Source organism: Neovison vison, chromosome 1 (assembly GCF_020171115.1).
Source record: "Neovison vison isolate M4711 chromosome 1, ASM_NN_V1, whole genome shotgun sequence".
In the NCBI taxonomy this organism is placed as follows: Eukaryota; Metazoa; Chordata; class Mammalia; order Carnivora; family Mustelidae; genus Neogale; species Neogale vison.
The window spans coordinates 119,769,683-119,795,967 of NC_058091.1; the positions used below are offsets into that span (position 1 = coordinate 119,769,683).

General features: G+C 40.1%; 2 protein-coding genes across 3 annotated transcripts in view; one reads left to right on the forward strand and one right to left on the reverse strand.

Annotated features, from left to right (window-relative positions):
- LOC122911212 (HLA class II histocompatibility antigen, DQ beta 1 chain) overlaps positions 1–26,285 on the forward strand; it is a 122,805-nt gene that overhangs the window by 85,429 nt on the left and 11,091 nt on the right. The window lies entirely within an intron of this gene.
- On the reverse strand, positions 239–1,146 carry LOC122911203 (creatine kinase B-type-like). The gene has a single exon (XM_044255671.1). The coding sequence runs from the start codon at positions 1,144–1,146 to the stop codon at positions 274–276; it is 873 nt and encodes a 290-aa protein (XP_044111606.1). The 3' UTR covers positions 239–273.

A 26,285-nucleotide genomic window follows, 5' to 3' on the forward strand; every position in this document is an offset into this window, starting at 1 on the left:
TGTAAGATAAATTAGATTTTAATCTAAAGACTGTAGTCAGAGATAAGGAAGAACACTCCATCATTTTTTTGGCTTAACTCTAGTTTTATTTCAGCATCAGCAACGTCTTAGCCATCACAAAAATAAACTCTACCAAGGGCGACAGAAGTCTCTACAGCGAGGCTAAGGGCTCAGCCGCCAAGTGGCGAACATCAGGGATGCATGGCGGGCACTGCCCGGGCAAGAAGTTAGGAAGCGGCAGGGCTGGTAGTGGTGGCAGTGGGGGCTGGGGCCTCACTTCTGGGCCGGCACGAGGTCGTCGATGGTCTGGCCTTGCTCCAGCCGCTGCTCCATCTCGATGAGCAGCTTCACGCCGTCCACCACCATCTGCACCAACTCCACCTCCGAGAAGCCCAGGCGGTCCGCGTTGGAGATGTCGAAGACGCCCCCCACAGCAGCTGTGTCCACACCACTGGTGCCTCGTTTCTGAAGCCGCAGCCGCTTGAGCACCTCCGGGAACTTCTCATGCTTGCCCAGGTGGGGCAGCTTGATGTGCACACCTGCCCGCAGGCCTGTGCCCAGATTGGATGGGCAGGTGAGGATGTACCCCAGGTGAGGGTTCCACATGAACTCGTAATTCTTAGACTTGAAGAGTGTTTCAATCTGGGTGAGGCCATTGCAGAAGCGAGTGAACACCTCCTTCATGTTGCCCCCTTTCTGCATGGAGATGACCCGCAGGTGGTCTTCCTCGTTGATCCACACCAGGAAGGTCTTATTGTCATTGTGCCAAATACCGTGGGCGTCTGGCCAGTCACGGGCCATGCCCGAGGCCAGCAGCAGGGGCGACACGGGCTTATCGAAGAGGAAGTGGTCGTCGATGAGCTGCTGCTGCTCCGCCTCGGTCATGCTCTTGAGAGCGTAGTAGCGGCCGGCCAGGTCCCCGTCCAGGCTCGACAGAGCTTCCACCGCGAGCTTCTCGATGGCCCGGCGCTCCCCGCGGCTGCAGTGCGGGGGAAGGCAGAAGCCGCGGATGCTGCGACCCGTGCGCACCCGCGAGCTCAGCACGTAATTGGGGTCCAGGTCGTCGGCGCCCTGCAGGTTGTCGGGGTTGAGGTCCGTCTTGTGCTCGTCGCTGGGCTTGTAGCCGCCGTGCCGGTCCTCCATCATTCTTAAACGGTCTATCCACCAAGAAGATCTAACAACTGTAAATACTTGGGCCCCCAATATGGGAGCAGCAACTACAGAAGAGTGCTTATGTATGCTTGATTAGTTAATCAAGATAAAGAGTCATATTGGAAAAAAAAAAGAGTCATACTGATATGAATACATCAATAGTAAGGGATCTTAACATGCCATTTTCAGTAATAGATCATCCAAGCAGAAAATCAATAAAGAAACAAGAGCATTTAATGATACATTGGAGCAGATAGACCTCATAGATACATACAGTATATTTCACCCTAAAACAACAGAATAATCATTCTTCTTGGACACACAGGGAACTTTCTCCAGAATAGACCACACACTGGGTCACAAATCAGGGCTTAACTGATACCAAAGGACTGAGATTATTCCCTGCATATTCTCAGATCACAATGCTTTGAAACTGGAATTCAACCACAAGAAAAAGTTTGGAAGGAATTCATACACTTGGAAGCTAAAGACCACCCTGCTTAACAAGGTTTGGATCAACCAGGAAATCAAAGAAGAACTTAAACAATTCATGGAATCCAATGAGAGTGAAGACCCTTCCACCTGAAACCTATGGGATATAATAAAGGTGGTCCTAAAGGGGGAATGCATAGCCATCTAAGCCTCCCTCAAAAAAATGGAAAAATCCAGAATACACCAGCTCTCTTTACACCTTAAAGAACTGGAGAATCAACAACAAATTAAGCCAACCCCCACACACAAGAAGGGAAATAATTAAGATCAGAGCAGAGATCAAAGAGATAGAAACTAGAGATACGGTAAAACACATCAACAAAACTAGAACCTGGTTTTTGAAAGAATCAATTAGACTGATAAACCACTGGCCAAACTAATCCGAAAGAAAAGAAAGAGGACCCAAATTAATAAAATTATGATTGAAAAGGAGAGACCAGGACTAACACCAAGGAAATAGAACCAATCATCAGAAATTATTACCAACAGTTATATGCCAATAAGTTAAGCAACCTAGATGAAATGGATGCATTCCTGGAAACCTATAAACTTCCAAAACTGAATCAGGGAGAAATTGACAACCTGAATAGACCAAAATCTAGTAACGAGATTGAAGCAGTGATAAAAAACAAGAGCCCAGGATCTGATGGATTCTCTGGAGAGTTCTCCCAAACATTCAAAGAATATATAATACCTATTCTCCTGAAGTTGTTTCATAAAATAGAAACAGAAGGAAAACTTCCAGACTCTTCTTATGAAGCCAGAATTACCCTGATCCCTAAACCAGGCAAAGACTCCACCAAAAAGGAGAATTTCAGACCAATATCTCTGATGAATATGAATGCCAAGATTCTCAACATGATCCTAGCTAATAGAATCCAACAGTACATTAAAAGGATTATCTACCATGACCAGGTGGGATTTATCCATGGGATGCAATTGTTGTTCAACATTTGCAAATCAATCAATACAACAGAACCAATCAATAAGAAAAGAGAGAAGAACCATATGGCCCTCTCAGTTGATGCATAAAAAGCACTCCACAAGATACAGCATCAATTCCTCATTAAAACACTTCATAGTATAGGGATGGAGAGAACATTCCTCAAATTCATAAAAATCTATGTATGAAAAATACACATCAAGTATCATTCTCAATGGGGAAAAGCTGACAGCCTTCCCTTTGAGATCAGGAGCATGACAAGGGTGCTCACTCTTGCCACTGCTGTTCAACATAGTAGTAGAAGTCCTAGCAACAGCAATCAGACAACAAAATGAAATAAAGGTATTCAAATTGGCAAAAAAGTCAAACTCTCTCTCGTCACTGATGACATGATACTTTATATGGAAAACCCAAAAGACTCCATGCCCCCCCCAAGCTACTAGAATCAATACAGCAATTCAGTAATACAAATGGCAAGATACAAAATCAATGTCCAGAAATCAGTTGCTTTCTTATACATTAATAATGAAAACATAGAAAAGGAAATCAGAAAATTGATTCCATTTACTGTAGCACCAAGAACCATAAGATACCTGGGAGTAAACCTAACCAAAGAGGTAAAGGATCTGTGCTCAAGGAACTACAGAACACTCATGAAAGAAATTGAAGAAGACACAAAAAGATGGAAGAGCATTTCATGCTCATGGATCAGAAGAGTGAACATTGTTAAAATGTCTATACTGCCTAGAGCAATCTATACTTTCAATGCCATCCCAATCAAAACCCACTGGCATTTTTCAAAGAACTGGAGCAAACAATCCTAAAATTTGTATGGAACCAGGAGAGACACTGAATTGCTAAGGGAATGTTGAAAATGAAAAACAAACTAGGGCATCCTGTTGCCTGATTGCAAACTTTACTACAAAGCTGGAGTCACCAAGACAGCATGGTACTGGCACAAAAAAAGACACAAAGACTAGTGGAACAGAATAAAGAGCCCAGATATGGATCCTCTACTTTATGGTCAAATAATCTTTAGCAAAGGAGGGAAAATACCCAGTGGAAAAAGGACAGTATCTTCAATAAATGGTTCTAGGAAAATTGGACAGCTATATGTAGAAGAATGAAACTCGACCATTCTCTTACACTATACACAAAGATAAACTCGAAATGAATAAAAAATCTCAATGTGAGGCAGGAATCTATCAGAATACTAGAGAAGAACATAGGCAGTAACCTCTTCGACATCTGCCACAGTAAACTTATTTCAAGATATGTCTCCAAAGGCAAAGGAAACAAAAGCAAAAATGAACTTTTGGGACTTCATCAAGATCAAAAGCTTCTGCACAGCAAAGGAAACAGTCAACAAAAAAAGAGGCAACCCACGGAATAGGAGAAGATATTTGCAAATGACACTGCAGATAAAGGGCTGATATCCAAGATCTATAAAGAACTCCTCAAACTCAACACACACAAAGCAAGCAGAACACATGAACAGACACATCTCCAAAGAAGATATACAAATGGCTAACAGATCATTTAAAATGTTCATCATTATTAACCATCAGGGAGATTCAAATAAAAACCCATTGAGATACCACCTTACACCAGTTAGAATGACCAAAATCAACAAGACAGTAAACAACAAGTGTGGAGAGAATGAGGAGAAAGAAGAACCCTCTTACACTGCTGGTGGAAATGCAAGTTGGTACAGGCACTTTGGAAAATAGTCTGGAGATTACTTAAAAAATTAAAAATAGAGCTACCCTATGACCCAGCAATTGCACTATTGGGTATTTACCGCAAAGATACAGATGTAGTGAAAAAAGAGCCATCTGTACCCCAGTGTCCATAGCAGTAATGGCCATAGTCGCCAAACTGTGGAAAGAACCTAGATGCCCTTCAACAGATGAATGGTTAAAGATACGGTCCATATTGACAATGGAGTATTATGCCTCCATCAGAAAGGATGAATACCCAACTTCTGTATCAACATGGATGGGTCTGGAAGAGATTATGCTGAGTGAAATAAGTCAAGCAGAGAGTCAATTTTCATATGGTTTCACTTACTTTTGGTGCATAAGGAATAAAGCGGAGGACATTGGGAGATGGAGAGGAGAAGGGAGTTGGGGGAAATCAGAGGGGAGGCAAACCATGAGAGACTGTGGACTCCGAGAAACAAACTGAGGGTTTTGGAGGGGGGTTGGGTGAGCCTGTTGGTGTGTATTAAGGAGGGCACGTATTGCATGGAGCATTGGGTGTGGTGTATAAACAATGGATTTTGGAACACTGAAAATAAAATAAAATAAAATTTAAAAATATAGCAATGGTATATATTTTGGAAAAAATACTGAAATATACATTAAAGTTTTTGTACTGGTTATCTCATGAGAGAGAAGAGACATTAATTAGTTTCTATTAATTATATAGACTTTCAAACTTCTTTATCAAGCAAACATTGTTATATAATATGCAATGTGGTTGGGACACCTGGGTGGCTCAGTGGGTTAAGCCTCTGCCTTCGGCTCAGGTCATGATCTCAGGGTTCTGCGATCGAGCCCCACATTGGGCTCTCTGCTCCACAAGGAGCCTGCTTCCTCCTCTCTCTCTGCCTGTCTCTCCGCCTACTTGTGATCTCTGTCTGTCAAATAAATAAATAAAATCTTTAACAAAAATAAAAAAAATAATATGCAATGTGGTGTATTAATTTTTACTTTTAAGAGCAAAGAAGAATGTGAAACTTTAGAGTTCTTATGGACTTGGATTTTGGCAGTCTTGGAATTCCTCCAAAATTCAATAATTCAATAATTCAATAATAATTCAATAATCTCACTGAGTTGTAGCTTGGAATTGATTACAGTAAAGTCAGTGTTATACTCTTTTGTACATGGTAGTTAATCAAAGGCAGGGACCAATTCCCTGCATACCCTGCATGAGTAGGGAGGATTCATTCTGGGCCAACTTTCAAGTCATGAAGTAGTACTTCATTACAACTACTGTTGTTTCCTTTCCAATGCTGAAGATGGCAGGATACTTGGGTATTTTTCTCCTTTCTTGACAGATAGTCCAATAACCTACAGATAGCTATAGAAAACTTCAAGAAATCCTATTGAAGGATATTCCATCATGAAGTATGATCTTGTGGTTCATATAAAATGAGGTTTTCCACTTCTTCACCATTGACTAGAAACTGGTAAGCCTAGAGTAATACAAAGATGTCCACTTGCTGTAGAAACACAAGCATCCACACCAGATTTGCAGTATTTCAAGTGTTTACATGGCACTGCCATGTGGGTAGCTACATTATCAGTAAATCAGGGAATGGATTGGAAAGTCAGTGAATACATAGTGATAAAAAATAAACCACGGAGTTTTGTTTTTTGTTTTTGTTTTTGTGTTTGTTAGTTTGTTTGTTTTTGTCTAATTTAGGAAACATGTATTTTCTACTCAAAGGGTAAAGATCTGGTTCCACAATTCTATTAGGAGGCTGAGTTCTAGCTGTGTATGGGGTAACTTCTGAATTACTAGAGCATAGTCACCCCAAGAATATTCTCAGCAAATAATGTCCTATTCTTGTCATTAAGAGATACTTGAATCCAAAAAAGAATCCAAAAGGACAAATACTTTGTTGGTTAATATTGTTTGGTCATATTGGGAAATTGTTTTCTTCTGGGATAATTAAAAATTTTATCATTATATGGGTAAATGCCCACTGGTGGAACTCCTGGATCATATGGTAATTCTAGTTTTAATTTTTTGAGGATTTTCCATACTGTTTCCACAATGGTTGCACCAGTTTGCATTCCCACCGGTTTGTTTAAGAGCCTGTATTTTTATGTTTGTCTCTTTTATTTTACTCTTTTTTTGTTTTTGTTTCTTAAATTCTGCATGTGAGTGAAATCATATGGTATTTGTCTTTCTTTGACTGACTTATTTCAAAATGATTCAAGATCTAAATGTGAGACACGAAACCACAAAGTTCCTAGAAGGAGGATTCCTTGTCCTCCACATCTTTGTCAACTCCTGTTGTTTTTGTATTGTTGATTTCAGTCATTCTGACAGGTGTGGGGTGATATCTCATTGTAGTTTTGATTTGCATTTCTCTGATGATGAGTTGGTGTTTAGCATTGTTTCATGTGTCTCTTCGTCATCTGTATGTCTTCTTTGGAGAAATGTCTGTTCATATCTTCTGTACAGCTTTTAATTGGATTTTTGGGGGCTCTTTGTGTGTTGAGTTATATACAGTTTTTCATTATTTTGGATACTAATCCTTTATCAGATATGCTATTTGCAAATATCTTTTCCCATTCAAGGGGTTGTCTTTTTGTTCTGTTGATGGCCTCCTTTGCTGTGCAAAAAGCATTTTATTTTGGTGTAGTCCCAATAGTTTAATTTTGGTTTTGTTTCTCAGGCCAAAGGAGTCCTACCTTGAAAAATGTTCCTGTGACTGATGTCAAGAGCTTATCACCTGTGTTTTCTTCTAGGAACTTTGTGGTTTCATGTCTCAAATTTAGATCTTGAATCATTATGAAATGAGTCAGTCATAGAAAGACAAATACCATATAATTTCACTCACATACAGAATTTAAGAAATAAAAACAAAAACAGAGAGAGAAAAAAAGAGAAAAATTTAAAAAACCGGGCTCTTAGAGTACAAACCGGTGGTTGCTAGAGGACAGGTAGATGGGGGATGGGTGAAATAGTTAAGGGAATTAAGAGTTCTTTTACTGCAAAGAGCCCTGAGTAATATATAGAATTGCTGAATCACTATGTGGTAGACTTGAAACTAATATAACACTGCTGTTAACTATATGGGAATTAAAATAAAATAAAATAGAATGAATGAATGAATAAATAAAATGATTGATAAATGAGTTTAGCAGTTGAGATTGGAAACTAATTGTGTTGCATTGATGGCATCACAAGCCGTCATCCACAAGATTTGCAGCCACAAGCCTGGCTGAGGTGAACAAAGGGACAAATATGGTTATTCAACTTCAAGAGTTCTAGTATTCTGACTAATAGCTCCAAATGTAGATTTCATTTAACTGCTATGTTTTTAAACCAATCACAATAGATTTGTCAGTCAACATTTGAAGCAGGAAGAGGAGAAAAAAGATCACCTTTATTGTATTCTAGACTCTTGAGTGATATTTTTTTTCCTTCCAGGCTTTGAAAATATAAATTTACATATAGTTATAAATAGAAAGATGTTTAGAGGCTTGAGATCATGGTGGAATAGGCTATTTGTAACTACTTTTAAATTTAACATATGATAAACAATTTTGTTTTGTCGCTAAATGTCCTTTTAAACCATTGTTTTGAAGGACTATATATAATAATGTCATAACTCATTTATTTAGTCCTTTAAAATTTTGTACACTTATGGGAATTCATTGCAAGCACCTCTAGCAACTCTATTGAATGGTTGGACTTCCCCACAATGGAACACGAACATCCATTTATTTACCATAACTTTGCCCCACCCCCCATCTAAGAGACTGAAATTTTCCTTTTTGGATATATGAGTCATCTAAAGAGAGAGTTTTCTCATTATGGTATTTTTAGTGAATTATCAGCCAAGTAAGCCCAAAGCCCATCTTTTCATAAGCCTTTTACTACTACAGTCACTTAAGCCATGACTTAAGTGCCTCATTTGAAAACATCAACTAATAATCAATGAAGAGAAGATATTTTTTGGAAATCCAACAGTGTTATAAAGAAGGACTCAATGAACAAAATGGGGAAAAAATGACCTCAGAGGTAAGGCAGGGAAGACAACAACATAAACAAATAATTATTCTCAGAGAGATTTGAAATACTGTGAAAAAAGAAACGGAACAAGACAGTCCTTCAGAAAATTAAAGTGTATAGAGAAAAGAGATAATTAAAAAATAAAGTTGCAGTAAGAAGAGGAATTGCTGTACTTGGTTACTTTTTCTTTTTCTTTTTAAGAGCGAGAGAGAGAGAGAGAGAGAGAGAGCTGGGAAGAAGGGAAGAGGGAGAGGGAGAGAGAGTTTTAAGCAGGCTCCTCACTCAGTTCAGAGTACTAGGTGGGGCTCAATCCAGGATCCTGTATCATGACCTGAGCTGAAATCAAAAGTCCAATGCTTAACTGACTAAACCACCCAGACACCCCTGTACCTAGTTAGTTTTGCCAATTCATTATTTTTTGCCCATTCATTATTTTTAATGACTTTTAGAATCTTTTAGTTCTCTGATTGTCCTTTTTCATAGAATTTTACTTTTATTTTATGGGGGTAATATTTTTATAACCTTGAAAACCTTTTCCTGTTTTAGTTGTAAAAATGTAAAACAGAGAGAAAAGCTGGAAGAGTAAGAAGAGTATATATGTAAAAATATACGTATAATATACATAAAATACAATATACATAAATATACATATATATTTTTTCAGAAACTGTACACATCATGGATCTTTGTCTTTTTTTTTTTAAGATTTTATCTATCCATTTAACAGAGAGCGGGAGAGAGATGATAAGTAGGCAGAGAGGCAGGCAGAGAGAGAGGGGGAAGCAGGCTCCCTTCGGAGCAGAGAGCCCAATGCAGGGCTTGATCCCAGAACCCTGAGACCATGACCTGAGCCGAAAGCAGAGGCTTAACCCACTGAGCCACCCAGGTGCCCTGGATCTTTGTCTTTAAATACTGTAGTGTATATTTCCTCAGAAAATGACTTCTTTAAAGGAAGATTTTTATGTATTTGTTCATGAGAGAGAGAGAGAGAGAAAGAGAGAGGCAGAGGGAGAAACAAGCTTCCCACTAAGCAAGGAGCCTGATGTGCGACTCCATCCCAGTACCTGGGGCCATGACCTGAGCCAAAGGCAGACATGTAACTGACTAAGTCACTCAGGCACCCAGAAAATGACTTTTCTTTATATAGCCAGGGTATACGTACCATTTCATTAAATTTAGTTATTTTATCTAATCTGTATTCTCATTGTCATATGGATTTTTGGAAAATATATTAAGTCCAAAATTATATTTCCATCTATGAAGATGCTGTGTCTCTTCAATTACTCACGGTTTTATGCTCCATGGTAAATTTTTATAATTACAAATTTTTGTCAATTTATATTTCTTGTCAATTTAATGCTCTGCAATATTATATTTCTGTTCCTATTTTAAATGGAAATTCACTCCACTTTCTCTCTGCCTCCCCTTGTTGCTATTGTATATTTTATTTGTGGTTATTAGGAGCCTGGACTGACCGAGACAAGTGATCCTGCCTTCCCATATGCTCTTCCCTGGTTGGAGAAAAATGTGTTCAATGATATTGATGAGATTCTGCAAAGGCTATTTTCCATCATCCTTTCTTTTCACCACAAATCTTGTCTTGCAACCTTTTCCAAGGTCAGACAGTTACTCTCCTCCTGCAAGAGCTAAATGTATATGTCCTCTCTCATAACCTCGTTTCCTTTTCTCAGGTAGGAATATCAAGGCGGTGTGTTTCGGAGCATCCATAGAGTTTCAGTAGACTACTTGATTTGGAAAGAAATAATCATGGATTGCATGGAGCACTGGGTGGTAAACATAAACAATGAATCATGGAACACTTGAGGGGTTGGAAGTGGCGGGGTGGGGGGGTGGGAGGTTGGGGTTCCAGGTGGTGGGTATTATAGAGGGCACGGATTGCATGGAGCACTGGGTGTGGTGAAAAAATAATGAATACCGTTTTTCTGAAAATAAATAAATTGAAAAACAAAAACAAAAAACAAAACAAAACAAAAACCTAACGATGTACTGTATGGTGACTAACAGAACACAATAAAAAAAAAAGAAAGAAAAAAGAAAATAACTCATTAAATTAATGTTTCAAAGATATTGGTAATTGACTTTTAGAAGTTTTCTTGAAAACAAAAATGGAAGCAATCAGAAAATCCCTATTAATATGCAATGTTTAAAGATACCCAGTCTACATGAAGACAAAGGGTTTGGGGTCCAGGGACAAGGCATAATGAAAGCAGGACAGAATCTTAATATCTGAAAAAGGCCGGGTATGGAACAAAAATTCCCATCTGAAGGAAAATGTTAGAAATGAGCAACCTAAAGAGATTCTGAAAACACATCTCAGAAAAAGTCAAAAGAGAACCACCTGCCAGGCAGCAGCCTTGGGCTTGCTACACATGCTAGCATGGATTCCAGACATCAGTGAACAATGAAAGAAGCCACGGAAATCACACTGAGAATGAACTGAAAAACACGAGATGGTATAAAAGATCTAGATATCTCATTAATTTCAGTAAAAGCAAATGGACTAAACATTTGATTAAAAGACAGAGATTGACAGATTGATCACAAAATATAAATGCAGGTGATATGATTTTTGAGACATATGACTAAAAGCATAAAGGCCATTCCAGAGATTGATTGCAAGAGATGGAAAAGATCTGTCGTGCAAGTACTAAGTAAATAAAATTGGTATGTATGTATTAAGGTCAAAAACTAAATTTTAAGGAAAGGGGCACCTGGCTGGCTCAGCTGATAGAACACACAGCTCTTGATGTCAGAGTAGTATGTTCAAATCCCATGTAGGGTGTAGAGCTACTTAAAAAAAAAAAAATTCAGGGAAAACACCTTCAGGGCAGAAGGACTCATGTAATGATAAACATTCACCCTCTTAAGAAAGATATAGCTACTCTAAGCATATATGCATCTAATATAATAACCTAAAATATAAGAATAAAAATACAATATACAGGTAGAAGATGATAAACCAAAGCATTATAGGAGGATATTTAATATATAGCTTTTAATTCCTCAGAGGTCATGCAGTAGAGAGAAATGATATAGATGTTTTAGACAACACAATCAGTAAGCTTGATCTAATGGACTTGGATATATTATAAAGTTATTGCAAAGGTTCTCATGCATGTGCTGAGTGTTGGATTCACCACAGCTTATTATATTATTGAAAACAAAAAATAGGTGAAAAAATAAGCTTAGATGAACAAGAGTGAGTCATGAACCAAGAATTACGATCATTCAAAAATTTTACACCTTATGTGTGCATGCAGGGGAGACAGAGAGAGGGAGAAATAAAGATGGGGATGCATTTGACTCCATATAAACAGTCATGAATAACATTTTATATAAATAATCCTGAAATCCAGCCAGTGTAGGGCAAGATTCCTTCCCAAATCACCCTTGTTTTTGATCTTCTGAAAAGAGGAGAAACCACTCAAATGATCTGTTTGAGTTTGCATCACCTCCAATCTGTGGCCGTCTTTCTCCCAGATTCCATGGTTCCTTTCTTGCCCAATTCTTCCCTTTACAATCCTATTTATTCTCCCCTCCTCTCTTTCTTGCTCTGTACTCCGAGTAGCTGACCCACGTGGAATTACTTCCTAGCTCCTTGAGTGCTCTGAGTAATGAAAAGCATAATCAGAGGATTGGAGAGAGAGAGGAAAGTGGGCTGAATTCTGTCCCTACCCTGCTGCCCCCACTCCAACTCTAGGCAGGTTACAGGAGGCTGCCAGTTTCACTTAACTAGAAGGTCACAGATATCAGGTGGCTCTCTACACAGTACTCTCTGCCTCCAAGAACCCTTTATCACTCTGTTCCTTCATCCAGTCAGGCTTGAGGAAGGTAACCATGCTCCTGTTGTCCCTAGGCTAGGACATCTTTCTGTCACTATGGTTTGCTACACTCTGATGATCATAGCTTTGTAAATAGATGCTTTATTAAATAAATTCTATTCAAATTAACCAGTTTGAGTTTCCAAGCTTATTCCTGCCAGGAACCTGACTGATATACATTTAAATCCAACTTCCACCTGCCTCTTTCCTCCCAGAATGTCCCTGTTGTTTTTCTATGTTAAAATCTGGTATCATGTCCCTTGATAGTGCATGAAATCTTACTATCTGTCACCAGTCATGGGGCCAGGTCAGGAAATACCCATAATTTCTATCTGCAGTGTCAGTAATGAAACACTAGGACAAAGGATAAAACATTAATTTACAGAGTAGGGAGTAAGTGTAAGGATGTAAGAAATCAGACTACCTATCAGTGATGCAACATGAAGTCTCTTGGGAAATACCTCTACCTATACTAAATATATGAAAGTAGTGGAAGATTATTACAAAGACACACAAAAAGGAGCTAAAAATAAAGAAAAGCAATCTACAGATATTAGATACCAAGAGGGAAATCCCAGCTGCAGCTGAATGGAAGCTGAAACTTAATATTTTGGACAGACACTGGGAAAGACACTAGTCAAAGAAGCTAGAATTATTTCATGCATATCATCAGTGTTGCTCTGGAACCAGATCATACAAGCTTACAAGAGCAAACTGTTTCATGAATCTTTAAGTCAGTGGTTAAACATAACCATTATTAAAAATTAAATTATGTAACTTTGTAATTAATATTAAAATGAAATAAATACTAAACATTCCTCACTTCCTATTTAATTTACTGCATGTTACTCTTGCATATGCTTCTAGTTACAACTGTTGTAGGTATATGTTGAAAATGCTATACAAGGGTGTTCTACTGAACACCTCTTTCCAACTCTTCCTTCAGTGACATCATGTTGGTAATGTGAAATCAGCTACGCTTGGAGTATTTATACTATGGAAATCATGAAGTGCTAGAAGTTGGGGCTTTATTTACTGTTTGGCTGATTATTTAGATCAGAGGTTGGCAATTTTTTTTCAAGGACAGATAGAAAATATGTCTGGCTTGTAATCCATACAGGCTCTGTCACAACTCCTCAATTCTTCTATTGTGGTGCTAGAGGTGGCCTAGACAATATATAATTAAATGAGCATGGTTGAATTCCAATAAAGCCTTACTTAAGAAGACAGGCGGCAGGCCCACTGCCTTCAGTTTGCAGACCTTGATTTGGACTTAAGAAAGTGGTGAATGCAGATTAAACTTAGAGGGATATCATTTTTGTAGCCAATCCACTGTGAGTAACACAAAGACAGGAGAAAATATCCTTCCAATATTTGAAAACTATTACCTGACTGAGCAAAACAGTTGTTCACATCACTGACAAGTAAAGTTCTAACATGTCTTTTGGATTCATTTTCCTTATTCATCAATGTAAATGAAAATATCCATCAGGGTGTCAGGGTAGCTCAGTCTGTTAAGGCTCCAGCTCTTGGTTTCAGCTCAGGTCATCCTCTCAGGCTCCTAGAATCAAGCCCTGTGCTGGTCTTCACGCTCAACTGAGTCTGCTTGAGATTCTCTCTCCCTCCCCCTCTCCCTCTCCCCATGCTCTCGCTCTCTCTCCCAAATAAATCAATCTCAAAAAAAAAAACAAAAAAACAGGGGCACCTGGGTTGCTCAGTGGGTTAAAGCCTCTGCCTTCAGCTCAGGTCATGATCTCAGGGTCCTGGGATCAAGCCCTGCATCAGGCTTTCTACTCAAAAGGGAGCCTGCTTCCTTTCCTCTCTCTCTGTCTGCTTCTCTGTTTACTTGTGATCTCTGTCAGTCAAATAAATAATATAAAATCTTTAAAAAAAAAGAAATTATCTGTCTTATTGATAAAAATGAAACTATAAAATCTTGATCTCTTACTTCTGTAGAAATACCAAAGTAAAACATTGACCTAAAGCTGGTCCAGGATCGTGGAATTTGTAGAACTATACTGTAAGACTTAGAGCCGCTTGCCAGGGGCATTATATATCCAGGGGCATACAGGACTCTCATAAGAGAAAAAAAAGCCCTAACAAAAATAGATCATCTTAAAAAGTACAAACACAAAACATGAAACACCCAGAATAATCACAAGGGGATAAATGAAGAGGACTTCTGGTCAAAGTGGAGCTGAGACTTTGTTATGGGATAAATCCATCTACTCCACAGCTGCAGCACTGACAGACAAACGAAAAAGGAAGAACAAAGAAATTGGAGCTGTTGGAGGGCCCATGCTGTCCATGCCAGAGCTAACAAACCCTAAGTGTGGCACTCCATGCCCCACACACACATTAGCAGGGCAGTGTCTATTGGTCACCTAGGGGCAGAAAGGGACTCAGGCCCAACAACTCCTGCCATTCTGCCCTCAGCAGTAGGAGGCAGCTCTGGTTGGTGCTTCTCTGTCTCTATGGCACCAGCAAAGGGCAAGCAAGGAGCCTCTCAGTACTTGGGAAGCTGGAGATCAGACTGGGACATTCTCTCCTCTGGCTGATTGACCTCACCTCCCATCTAGCAGCACCAGTTGGCCTATGGGGTCCATCCCCTTGGATGACACCAACTAAAACTGAGTAGGAGGCCTCAGTGGTGCAAAGTGAATGAAAAAGACTGGGACAGCACTCTAAGGGCTCTGAAATTGTCCTTAGAACCACAGCCCAAAAGAGTAGGCCAGGATGCATGCTAACCCCAAAAAGGGGGACTGCCTGGTAAAATAAAAAAAAAAATGAATAGGATCCCAAGTCTCCTAATATCATAGCAAAAGTGTCCAGGATACAATACAATATTGCTCTGTCATAGTGACAATTAGGAAAATAACAACTTGAATGAGAAAAGACAATCAACTTGTACCAATCCCAAGATGAATGAGATGTTGGAAGTTTCAAATGAGAAATTTAAAGCATTTATTACCAAATGCTTTGTCAAGCAATTATAAATTTTCTTAAATAGATATAATAGAAAATCTACATAAAGAAATAATAGTTGTAAAGAAGAACTAAATGGCAATTAGAGAGCTGAAAGATAAAATAAATAAAATAATTGCCAGGTGGCCTCATTAGTTAAGTGGAGGATACAATCAGCCAACGTGACACTAGGCCAAAAGAATTTAGTCAGTTTGAACAACAGAGAGAAAATAGACCAAAGAATATGGACAGACACTGAGATTGTTGGAATAAGTACAAAGGAAGTAATATTTTTATCACTGGAAATCTAGAAGAAGAAAAAGTATTCAAAGAAATAACAGCTGAAAGTTTCCCAAATTTGGATAAAGACATAATCCTACACACTCAAGAATTTGAGGTATACGCAAGTAGGATAAACCCTCAAACACTTGGAGCTTTGAATTTGTGAAATCTAAAGCAAAGGAAAAAAATTCTTAAAGGCAGTCCAGAGAGTAATGATATTATGTTTTTAGGGGAACATTAAGTTGAATGGCAGTGGATTTCGCATCTGAAAACACAGAGGCCAGGTAGAAGTGATCCAATGTTTTTCAAGTCCTGAAAGAAAAGAATTGTCAATCATGAATTCTTTATCTGGCAAAACTATCCTTCAGGAATGAAGGAGAAATAAAGATACTTAGACAAAGGAAAAAAGAGAAAATGTTGTCACTAGCCAATCTATCCTTAAAATGGGCAGAGTGGATAAGAATAACTAAGAGAAATATCCTGAAGAAAAAGAAAATGATAGCAGAAGAATGTTTAAGAGTTCAGAAAGGATAGGATAGCAACAGAATGGGTAGAAACCATTCTAAATATAATAAATTATCCTCTCGTCTTAATGAGTCTCTTAACTCATATTTGATGATTGAAGTAAAATTGATGGCATCACTTGAAGTGGTGCTCAACATACATAGAAGAAATACTTTATATAATTATATTGAAAAAGTGGAAAGTGTAAGGAGTACTAATGGCACTAAGGGTGAGGAATTTATACTTCACTTGGACTGGGAAAATATCCATACCCATTGAGTGTAATAAATTACATGTATATATTTCAGCACCTAGAGCAACCACAATAAGGGCTAATCAAAGTAGTATACCAAAACAACAACAACAACACAAAAAGATTAGAAAACATGGTTACATTCAAATACAAGAGAGCTTCAAAAATGTAACCACCCCACAGAACAACATACTGCTTAAAATATAACCCATGAGAAATTATACTAGTTACCAAGCATCCTTAGATGTAGCCTTAAGAAAAACATGTACTGGCAACAGGCCTCTGGCAGGGAGGACAATATCTGTCCTTGAAGCCAAGCTGCTGGGGACGCCCACCTCACTCAGGGTGAAATGCCACCTGTTTGATTTTTCCGTTATCTCCCCTTCCCTGGAGAGCATCAGCAGTTAGTCAGACAATCCTTTCATTTGGACTTGCTCACTGTAGGTCATGTACTATGTAACCAAACATATTTTGCCTTTTTTTCCATAAGTACAAGATTCATGGTCAATGTGTAATCTACTCCAGCTTTGTTGATTGCTACTCACTTTCTAATAAATATGAGACCGAAGAGTTGTTCGGGGCGACAGTCTTTTCTACTGTCGCCCCCTGCTCTCATTCACTTGCAGCTGACTTGTTTGTACCTCATTCTTCTCCCATGTACTGACAGAAGGAGGCACACACAGAAATGCATATAGAGAGTGAGGTTAAAGTCTTGACTTCCATGAATGGAAGCAGGATTCATTGACTGGATATTTAGTTACTTGGTGGGGAAAAAAACTAAAGTGCTCCATGTGGAAAGGAGAGTCAAAGATGGATTTTCTGCTGCTGGTGAGGGGCTGAGATTTGTTTCCTCCTCATTTTAAAGGAGGTTGAGGAAAATGTGACCAGACACTTGTGTACTATAGGTAATAGAGAGATGAGAGGATAGAGAAGAGCTTCCCCATCAGGAAGGAGGTGAAGCAACCTGGCATGACTTCTCTGAGATTAAAGGTGTCCCAGACATCACGACAACGTGATAGACCTGAACAGCTATTGGAGAACTGGGATTTTAATTGTTAGGCTACAGAGCTGTGAAGGAGGTGGCTAAAAACTGAAGATAGGAAGGGTAGGGTATGGAGGAAAGAGCGGGGAGGTGGGGCAAGAGAGAGAGAGTAAAAGAGGGACAGCAAAACCAACAAGAATATAAATTCATTGGAAATGAAAGTGCTTTATAAAGTATTCTGGTGCATACTATGTCAGTACATAATATATAAATGATCAGAGTGCAGAAGACATCAATAAGAGTCACTTCATTTTTATTTGGTCAAGAGGGTATGTATGGTCAAGAGGGGTATGTATGGCTTGTTATCCTCCTAGATGTGCCTTCTCAGTGCCTCGCTAGTGAAGTTAGTTGCAGGTGAAAAAATGGCACCCAATCCTTCTAGTTAAATGACTATAAATGTCATCACATCTGTGTGCTTCCCTATCATCTCTATCCTCCAGGATCCGATGACATGGACACATTTTGTTCCTCAGATCCTAGTTATCGTTGAAAACCTAGAAGAAGAAAAAGTATTCAAAGAAATAACAGCTGAAAGTTTTCCAAATTTGGATAAATTAACAAATCCATCTCATGACTTCTCCAGTGTTGGGTTTGGACAGCAAACCTTGAGACGGCAAATGAAAAGATTACTCCAGACAGCTGAGTAGCATGAAGGTGGGACCTGGGGACCATATGCTCCAGGGGCGAAGGACCCCGAGCCAACCTTTGGCTCCACTGTTTTCGGGATCTTATCAATACATGAAGTGCAAGTGCAAAACAAGGGGGGAACTGTACCTTAATGGTCAGCACAGTATATGGAGCAGTGTGTGATAAGGGAAGCAGTGCTTGTGATGTTCGTGCAAGTCAAGGAGGCAAGGAGTTTGTGACATATGTCACCACCACAAGTGCCTGTTTTTCTTCAAAATTTAAACATTCACTCCCTAGATGAGAACCTTGAGCTGCAGTAAGAATCAGGCTGCTTTCAGCCAAGAAACTTCAAAGGAGGCCCAGTGATCTGGGCACTACTCTTTTGATTTTTTTTTTTTCTCTTTTGCTTTTTAATTAGTCTCATCCAGGGAGATGTATACAGGTCAGATTTTATCTATCTTGGAACTGTGAATTCCCACATTTCAGTCATCACGCTCTGGCCATTTCAGTGAGTTTCCCCGACTTTCACACCTCTGGGTCCTGTAATTTGATAGGAAGGTGATGAGAACTTGGACTTTAACCAGTCTTAAACGAAATATTCAACTTAAGCAGAGGCTATAATGGTGTAAGACTTTGGGGTCCTTGGGAGGGGCTAATGCATTTCCCATTTGGGGGGGATGTGACTTATTGGGGACGAGACAGTAAAATATTGCAAACTGAATTCTAAAATGGGTCCCAGGAATGTTGCCCCACTGGTATCCATGCCTTATAAAATCCCCTTCCCTTGAGTGTGGGTGGAATGTGCAAATGTGATGGGAAAATCACTGCTCTGGCTGAGATATGCATTGAGCACAGCTGACCTTAAGAAAGGGAGGTGGTTTGGGGTGAGTATGATCATAGAGGTGAGCCCTGAAAATGACTGACCCTCATCCTGATGAGGGAAATTCCATGTGAGGGAGATTCTCTGACTTTGGATATGCGAAGAGGCATGTGGCAAGGATCTAAGAGTGGCCACTTGGAGCTAAGAGTGTCTTCTGGCTGACAGCCAGCTGGAGAGCAGGGTCTGAACTCCCACAAGGAAATGAATCCTGCCAATAGCCAGCAAGCTTGGAAGAGGACCCCAATACTCAGATGAAAACTGCAACCCCAGCTGGTGACTTCGGTCTTGTGAGACTTTAAGTGGAGAGCCCCATTGAGTCCAGCATTCATTCTCCTGTGCCTTTCCAATAGATGGGTGTTGTTTTAAGCCACTAGGTTTGTACTGATGCATTATGGTAGTAGCAGGAAACTAATATAGTAGCTTTTGCTTATTGAGTTTTACTAACTGCATCTCCAGTAGTTTTTTTCATAAAACTGGAATGCTTACTGATTGATATACATTTTACATATCCATTCTTGATTTTTCTTTTAACTTGTCTTTATGATGAGTTTAAATATAAAGTATTAAAAATATATTTTAATAATGTTTGTCTCTGTAATTTCTTTACTTTGTTCTTGAAAATCATCTCACTATTTTTTAATAAAATAAATGTTAACACTTTTCCTATATTTTGAATGCCACCTTCATTCAAATGTGAAACTTTCCTCTGTCCCAATACCACCATATATGCATTTACATATGAGCTCTTTTTACTTTGCTAGTAATGATCAATAGACCCAATGCTAGTTTTAGTAAATTTTTCCCTATCCACTGTTTTAGAAATTCATTTTTATTATGTACAACGTTCTTGATTTATCCAAAAGGAAAGCAGAGTAACTTGTTCTATCTTTGAAATTAGTCTGATCTAGTTTTTTTTAAAGAAGGAGAAGTGGGGGGGGGACAAGATGGCGGGGTACTAGGAAGAGGCGTCTTTTCAGCTGGTACCCCAAAGTGAGCTGATTACCTACCAAAGAACTCCGATCACCCATGAAATCAGCCTGAGATCAGAATTATACACGTCTGGATCTCTACAGGGGCAGAAGACGCCAGTGAGCAGGTAAAGCGGAATGGGAACAGTGGACTGATATCGGAAGATAAACAAAAGGGGGAGGAAGCCACCAGAGGCGACCGGTGCAAAAATAATACCCCGATACGAGCGAGAGTGCCCTGCGTCTGGGGACCAGCATTAACTTGGAGACTGGTTGAAAGCACTCCAAAAGAGCAAAGGATCGCGGGGGCAAATTGTGGGAATCGGGGTGGCTAGGGACAGGGGCTTAAGTCCCCGGTCCCAGACGGCCTCCCTGGCGCGGAGGCAGAGAGAGTGCGGCGGAGAAACCGGCTCCTGGTCCCTAAGCCGCCAGCGCGCCCCAGAGCGCGGGGGTTCCGGCTCCTGTGAGGGGATGGGAGCTGCGCCGGTCTGCAGAACGTGCGCTAGCCCTACCACAAAGCTTGAGATGCGCGCGCACGTCCCTCCAGCTCTCCTGGGTTTCTAAGGCCCGGGGGCGCTTCTTGAACCGTGCCATTATTTCAAAGTCTAAGCCGCGCGCGCGCGAAACTCTTCCCCGGACAGAGGCGCGCAAAAGCCCAGCCTGCGGCTTACGGACCAGCGCCCCGTTCTCAGTGCCCCAGACGCGCGCCCGACCCACAGCCGCCTCTGAAAAGAGGTGCGCGCAAGCCGGGCACTCCCAGCCCGGGCCGGCGGCAAAATCTCAGTGTGCGATCGCTGCTTGGAACCTCTCTGGCGGGCAGGAGCTCCCAGACAGCCGCCACTGCCTTGGCTTTGGGGACGAGCAAAAGATCCTGCGCCCCCAGGGTCTTTAACTTGGAACCTGCACTGCCAGCGTCCAAGGGGGAATTTATTCAGCTTCTGCACCCAGACTGAGGCTTCTCTCTGAGACGGAGATCAGGAAGTGTTCCAGGGTGCACCTTGACTGCACCAGAGTTGATACATCCAGCTTCATCTGTTCAGTCTTCTCCCACCAAAATGACTAGGAGGAGGAATGCCCAACAGAAGAAAAATACAGAGGATGGACCTTCTGCAATAGAGCTAACGGCTATCAACATAGACAATATGTCGGAAAGAGAATTCAGGCTAACAATTATCCAGGCAATAGCTAGGTTGGAGAAAGCCATGGATGACCAAACAGAATTGATTAGGGCCGAACTGAAAGCGACCAGACAGGATGTTCACAATGTTAGGGCGGAGCTCAAAGCTACCAGGGAGGAGGTCCACAATGCTCTCAATGAGTTCCAATCCAATCTAAACTCTCTCAAAGCTAGGGTAACTGAGACAGAAGATAGAATTAGTGATCTGGAAGACAAACAGATAGAGAGAAAGGATCAGGAGGAAGCCTGGAACAAACAGCTTAGATCCCACGAAAGCAGAATTAGGGAAATAAATGATGCCATGAAGCGTTCCAACGTCAGAATTATTGGAATTCCTGAAGGGGAGGAGAAAGAAAGAAGTCTAGAAGATATCGTGGAACAAGTCCTTCATGAAAATTTTCCGAATCTCGCGAATGAAACCGGCGTTCATGTACTAGAGGCTCAACGGTCTCCACCCAAGATTATACACTCCAAAAAAACATCACGACACCTGATAGTCAAATTGAGAAATTATAATTGTAGGTATAATCTCTTGAAAGCTGCCAGGGCAAAGAGGCTCCTTACTTACAGAGGGAAGCCCATCAGAATAACGTCAGACCTGTCCACAGAGACCTGGCAAGCCAGAAGAGGCTGGCAAGATATATTCAGGGCACTAAATGAGAAGAACATGCAGCCAAGAATACTTTATCCAGCAAGACTGACATTCAAAATGGATGGAGAGATAAAGAGTTTCCAAGACCGGCAAGGCTTAAAAGACTATGCAACCACCAAGCCGACACTGCAGGAAATATTAAGGGGGGTTCTATAAAAGAGGAAAAATCCCAAGAATAGCATTGAACAGAAATAGAGAGACAGTCTACAGAAAGAAAGACTTCAAAGGTAACTCGATGTCAATAAAAACGTATCTATCAATAATCACTCTCAATGTGAATGGCCTAAATGCACCCATAAAACGGCACAGGGTTGCAGATTGGATAAAACGACAGGACCCATCCATATGCTGTCTACAAGAGACCCATTTTGAACCTAAAGATACACGCAGACTGAAAGTGAAGGGGTGGAGAAGCATCTTTCATGCCAATGGGACTCAAAAGAAGGCTGGGGTAGCGATTCTCATATCAGATAAATTAGACTTCAAACTAAAGACTGTAGTCAGAGATACAGAAGGACACTACATAATCCTTAAAGGGACTATCCACCAAGATGATCTAACAATTGTAAATATCTATGCTCCCAATATGGGAGCAGCCAATTACTTAAGAAAACTGTTAATCAAGATAAAGAGTCATATTGATATGAATACACTAATCGTAGGAGATCTTAACACACCTCTTTCAGAACTAGACAGATCATCGAAGCAGGAAATCAATAAAGAAACAAGAGCATTGAATGACACATTGGACCAGATGGACCTCATAGATATATACAGAACATTCCACCCTAAAACAGCAGAATACTCATTCTTCTCAAGTGCACACGGAACCTTCTCCAGAATAGACCACATACTGGGTCACAAATCAGGACTCAGCCGATACCAAAAGACTGAGATTATTCCCTGCATATTCTCAGATCACAATGCTTTGAAACTGGAGCTCAATCACAAGGAAAAGTTCCAAAGGAACTCAAACACCTGGAAGCTAAAGACCACCTTGCTTAAGAATGCTTGGATCAACCAGGAGATCAAAGAAGAACTGAAACAATTCATGGAAACCAATGAGAATGAAGACACTTCGGTCCAAAACCTATGGGATACAGCAAAGGCGGTCCTAAGGGGAAAATATATAGCCATCCAAGCCTTGCTCAAAAAAATTGAAAAATCCAGAACACACCAGCTGTCTCTACACCTTAAAGAACTGGAGGATCAACAACAAATCAAACCAACTCCACACATAAGAAGGGAAATCATCAAGATTAGAGCTGAGATCAATGAGGGAGAAACCAGAGATACAGTAGAAGGTATCAATGAAACTAGAAGCTGGTTTTTTGAAAGAATCAATAAGATCGATAAGCCACTGGCTACACTAATCCGAAAGAAAAGAGAGAAATCCCAAATTCATAAAATTATGAATGAAAAGGGAGAGATCACAACTAATGCCAAGGAAGTGGAAACAATCATCAGAGTTATTACGAACAGTTATATGCCAATAAGCTTAGCAACCTAGATGAAATGGATGCATTCCTGGAAAAATATAAACTACCAAAATTGAACCAGGAAGAAATCGACAACCTGAATAGACCGATATCTAATAACGAGATTGAAGCAGTGATCAAAAATCTCCCAAAAAACAAGAGCCCAGGACCTGACGGATTCCCTGGGGAATTCTACCAAACCTTCCAAGAAGAAATAACACCTATTCTCCTGAAGCTGTTTCAAAAAATTGAAGCAGAAGGAAAACTTCCAGACTCTTTCTATGAAGCCAGCATTACCCTGATCCCCAAACCAGGCAAGGACCCTACCAAAAAGGAGAATTTCAGACCAATATCACTGATGAATATGGATGCTAAGATTCTCAACAAGATCCTAGCCAACAGGATCCAACAACACATTAAAAAGATTATCCACCATGATCAGGTGGGATTCATCCCTGGGCTACAAGGATGGTTCAACATTCGTAAATCAATCAATGTGATACAAATTAATATGAGAAGAGAGAAGAACCACATGGTCCTCTCAATTGATGCAGAAAAAGCATTTGACAAAATCCAGCATCCGTTCCTGATTAAAACGCTTCAAAGTATAGGGATAGAGGGAACATTCCTGAACCTCATCAAATCTATCTATGAAAGACCCACAGCAAATATCATCCTCAATGGGAAAAAGCTTGCAGCCTTCCCATTGAGATCAGGAACAAGACAAGGATGCCCACTTTCACCACTCTTATTCAACATAGTATTAGAAGTCCTAGCAACAGCAATCAGACAACAGAGAGAAATAAAAGGTATCCAAATTGGTAATGAAGAAGTCAAACTCTCTCTCTTCGCAGATGACATGATTCTTTATATGGAAAACCCAAAAGACTCCACCCCCAAACTACTAGAACTCATACAGCAATTCAGCAGCGTGGCAGGATACAAAGTCAATGTGCAGAAATCAGTGGCTTTCTTATACACTAACAATGAAAATACAGAAAGGGAAATTAGAAAATCGATTCCATTTACTATAGCACCAAGAACCATAAGATACCTGGGAATAAACCTAACTAAAGAGGTAAAGGATCTGTACTTGAGGAACTATAGAACACTCATGAAAGAAATTGAAGAAGACACAAAAAGATGGAAGACCATTCCATGCTCTTGGATCGGCAGAATAAACATTGTTAAAATGTCTATACTGCCTAGAGCAATCTATACTTTTAATGCCATTCCGATCAAAATTCCACTGGCATTCTTCAAAGAGCTGGAGCAAATAATCCTAAAATTTGTATGGAATCAGAAGAGACCCTGAATCGCTAAGGAAATGTTGAAAAACAAAAATAAAGCTAGCGGCATCACCTTACCTGATTTCAAGCTTTATTACAAAGCTGTGATCACCAAGACAGCATGGTATTGGCATAAAAACAGACACATAGACCAGTGGAACAGAGTAGAGAGCCCTGATATGGACCCTCAACTCTATGGTCAATTAATCTTCGACAAAACAGGAAAAAATATACAGTGGAAAAAAGACAGTCTCTTCAATAAATGGTGCTGGGAAAACTGGACAGCTATATGTAGAAGAATGAAACTCGACCATTCTCTTACACCGTACACAAAGATCAACTCAAAATGGATAAAAGACCTCAACGTGAGACAGGAATCTATCAGAATCTTAGAGGAGAACATAGGCAGTAATCTCTTTGATATCAGCCACTGCAACTTCTTTCAAGATACGTCTCCAAAGGCAAAGGAAACAAAAGCGAAAATAAACTTCTGGGACTTCATCAAAATCAAAAGCTTCTGCACAGCAAAGAAAACAGTCAAAAAAACAAAGAGGCAACCCACGGAATGGGAGAAGATATTTGCAAATGACAGTACAGACAAAAGGTTGATATCCAGGATCTATAATGAACTCCTCAAACTCAACCCACACGAAACAGACAAACACATCAAAAAATGGGCAGAAGATATGAACAGACACTTCTCCAATCAAGAAATACAAATGGCTATCAGACACATGAAAAAATGCTCATCATCATTAGCCCTCAGGGAGATTCAAATTAAAACCACATTGAGATATCACCTTACACCAGTTAGAATGGCCAAAATTAACAAAACAGGAAACAACATGTGTTGGAGAGGATGTGGAGAAAGGGGAACCCTCTTCCACTGTTGGTGGGAATGCAAGTTGGTGCAGCCTCTTTGGAGAACAGTGTGGAGATTCCTCAAGAAATTAAAAATAGAGCTTCCCTATGACCCTGCAATTGCACTCCTGGGTATTTACCCCAAAGATACAGATGTCGTGAAAAGAAGGGCCATCTGTACCCCAATGTTTATAGCAGCAATGGCCACAGTCGCCAAACTATGGAAAGAACCAAGATGCCCTTCAACGGATGAATGGATAAGGAAGATGTGGTCCATATACACTATGGAGTATTATGCCTCCATCAGAAAGGACGAATATCCAACTTTTGTAGCAACATGGACGGGACTGGAAGAGATTATGCTGAGTGAAATCAGTCAAGCAGAGAGAGTCAATTATCATATGGTTTCACTCATTTGTGGAGCATAACCAATAGCATGGAGGACAAGGGGCGTTAGAGAGGAGTAGGGAATTTGGGTAAATTGGAAGGGGAGGTGAACCATGAGAGACTATGGACTCTGAAAAACAGTCTGAGGGGTTTGAAGTGGCGGGGGGGGTGGGAGGTTGGGGTACCAGGTGGTGGGTATTATAGAGGGCACAGCTTGCATGGAGCACTGGGTGTGGTGAAAAAATAATGAATACTGTTTTTCTGAAAATAAATAAATTGGTGAAAAAAAAAAAGAAGGAGAAGTAAATGCCTTAAGACATAATTAAAAATGATTTAAACCTTTATTGCAATCTCTTGAGACATATCAAATTTGTATTATATTTCTACCACCATGAAGAATTATTATAAATTCTTTAATTCTTTTAATTCTTTAAGTTTCTTCTTCCCCTGAAACTTCATATTAGAATTTTTTCACTCATCACAGTTTCCTTACCACAATGCTTCCCTCCCTTCCATTATAGCTCTAGGTGCCACGATGACCAAACATATATTAAAAGACTCTCAAAAGACTGGTCTCTTAACTCCCATGCCCCACTGATTTCCAATGCCCATTAGCTACTGCCATTTACCCCACAAACTAGGCTTGACTCCAGAATTGGCCCTTCTATGCTATGGAGAAGTGGAGAGCATAACCTATAATGTGAAAGTTTCTTAGAAATCTGTTTCTGTCTCCCCTCC